Raw genomic sequence first — 2038 nt, forward strand, 5'->3', positions numbered from 1 at the left:
ACAGATCCGACCTCATGACTTCCTCTAGGCTGCGATCAGGTTGCCTCGTGGGTCTCGGCATTGGTGGCGGTATGTACGACTTGGAGGGTGTCGATGTTGAGTTTTGCTTTGAAAATGTCGGTGGTCCAGCCCGTTGCGCGTCTCTAAACTCTCGCGTGGTAAGTAGTGGAGTTAAATCAAGTTGCGGAATGGCCTTCTTGTTCAGCTCGCTCACAAGTGTTTTGAACTTCTTTACCCAATCTGGGTGACAGCCGTCCAAGTACTTATCGCGTACCTCAATAAGGTCTTCCAATGCAATCTTTTTCTCTTGTGCGCGGGTCTCTAACAACTTCAAAGGAATGAGTTGGAACAATGACATGTCTAACACCTTTTCCTCCTTGCATTTGCGGAAGAATTCCGCGTACACTTGTTCGGGATCGGTGTTGGCGCGAGTTTGTACCATTGGGACGAAGAAGGTTCAAGTTCAATTATACAGTCAATGTGGGTGCCACCAAGCTTTTCAACAAATGAAAAATTATATGTTGAGATAATTAAAAATGTTTTTAGGGCGGGAGACGCCGTCTCCTCGAGATATCATCGGCCGGGTTAAGGCTCCCTGGTACATAAGCGTATTTAGCTTGGTAGAGTTGCCTTATCCTTGCCGCATATATCTCTAAGTCATTCCTCGGTTCTTCACCACGGATTAAGGCCTGATACAGCCTCAAATTATCCGTGAGAATAACTTTCTCGCATGTCCCATCAATATGGCGGATATGCGCGCGATACTTCACTAGGAGTTTATATGCTCCTTGAATCTCTTTGAACGATGCCAAGTTCGTTGTCGTGTGTGTTAGAGGGAGCGATTCCTCTAACACGCAGTTACCGTTGTATCTGACATGTAATCCGGCTGCCGTATCCGAAGCGTCTACATAGATTTCGATTCGCTTGGCCGACCAAGGTATCTCTTTTGGGCATTCCCACTTTACGTCGAGAGCCGTGCGTAGGTCTCTCGCGACTTGCGTGAAATGACCCACCTTCAGGAGAATCTGTCTTAGCTTCGCCGCCGAATCGCGCTGTGCCGGAGTTAAGATGAGCTTGTAATAGCCCAGCTGGTGCGTCGCGCGGATTACTTGTTTCATGTCTTTACTCCACAGAGCTGACCTTATCGATCGTTCTTTCTTTAGTGGTATCGTGACTTTCTTCTTCTCGAAACGGTATCCCAGAACATCCAGGGATTCCGCCTTCGAAGACTTGTCTTTGTTTATCTTAAACCCGCATCGTCGAAGGTGTTCAGACACCTTTTCATAGCGAATATCGAGCTCCTCTCGTGAATTCGCCGCGATTACGATATCGTCTTGATATGATCTTACGTTGACCTGGTCTTCTGTTGCCAATTGGCCGAGGACTAGGTTCATAACGTTTGCGAAATGCTTAGGTGCTGTCTTCGCACCCATGGGCATCCGGGCGTAGCAATAACAATTTCCTTCCGGGTCCAGGAAGCTATAGTATGGTCGTTTGTGTTCAACGAGGGGTACTGCGTGAAAGGCCTTCGAGAGGTCAATCTTTGCGATAACCCTCTGCCCCATCGCCCAAGCTATTACTGGCCCTATAGCTTGTGTGCTCGGAAACTTGCCATCCTTATTCGTATACGGATATAGCACTTGACAATTGTGCGTTACCCTTTTGCCCACGACGTATGGGTTGAGTAAGGCTTTGACATAGCCTCTTCGAATGTGTATAATCGACCCATCTTCTAGTCGTTCGTTGATCCATTCGCGGTATATGTTCGCGTCGGTTGGGATCATCTTCGGGGATACCCATCTTATGGGAGGGTTCCCTTCTAGCCCTTCATCGAAGGCTGGTAGCACCTGGGAGAATTTCTCTCCCGAGCCCCCTAAATTCACTGACTGCACTGACGCCGATGTAGAGATCGTGTCATATTCTAAACGCACGACATCGCGCACCTTCTGGACAGATGGCTCCGAGTGGACCTGCGATACTCCACTCTTGCCTACGTCCTATTTCGTCGTCTCTGTCCAGTTATTCGTCGTCTCTGTCG

General features: G+C 48.5%; 1 protein-coding gene across 1 annotated transcript; it reads right to left on the reverse strand.

Annotated features, from left to right (window-relative positions):
- Window positions 1–908: 908 nt before the first annotated feature.
- On the reverse strand, window positions 909–1591 carry GNI_226870 (RNA-directed DNA polymerase; the record flags this gene model as incomplete). Its single annotated transcript, XM_011135639.1, has 1 exon — window positions 909–1591. A coding segment is annotated over one exon (683 nt), but the record flags the coding sequence as incomplete, so codon positions are not given.
- Window positions 1592–2038: the final 447 nt, after the last annotated feature.

This window comes from Gregarina niphandrodes (assembly GCF_000223845.1).
Source record: "Gregarina niphandrodes unplaced genomic scaffold scaffold00221, whole genome shotgun sequence".
Taxonomy (NCBI): Eukaryota; Apicomplexa; class Conoidasida; order Eugregarinorida; family Gregarinidae; genus Gregarina; species Gregarina niphandrodes.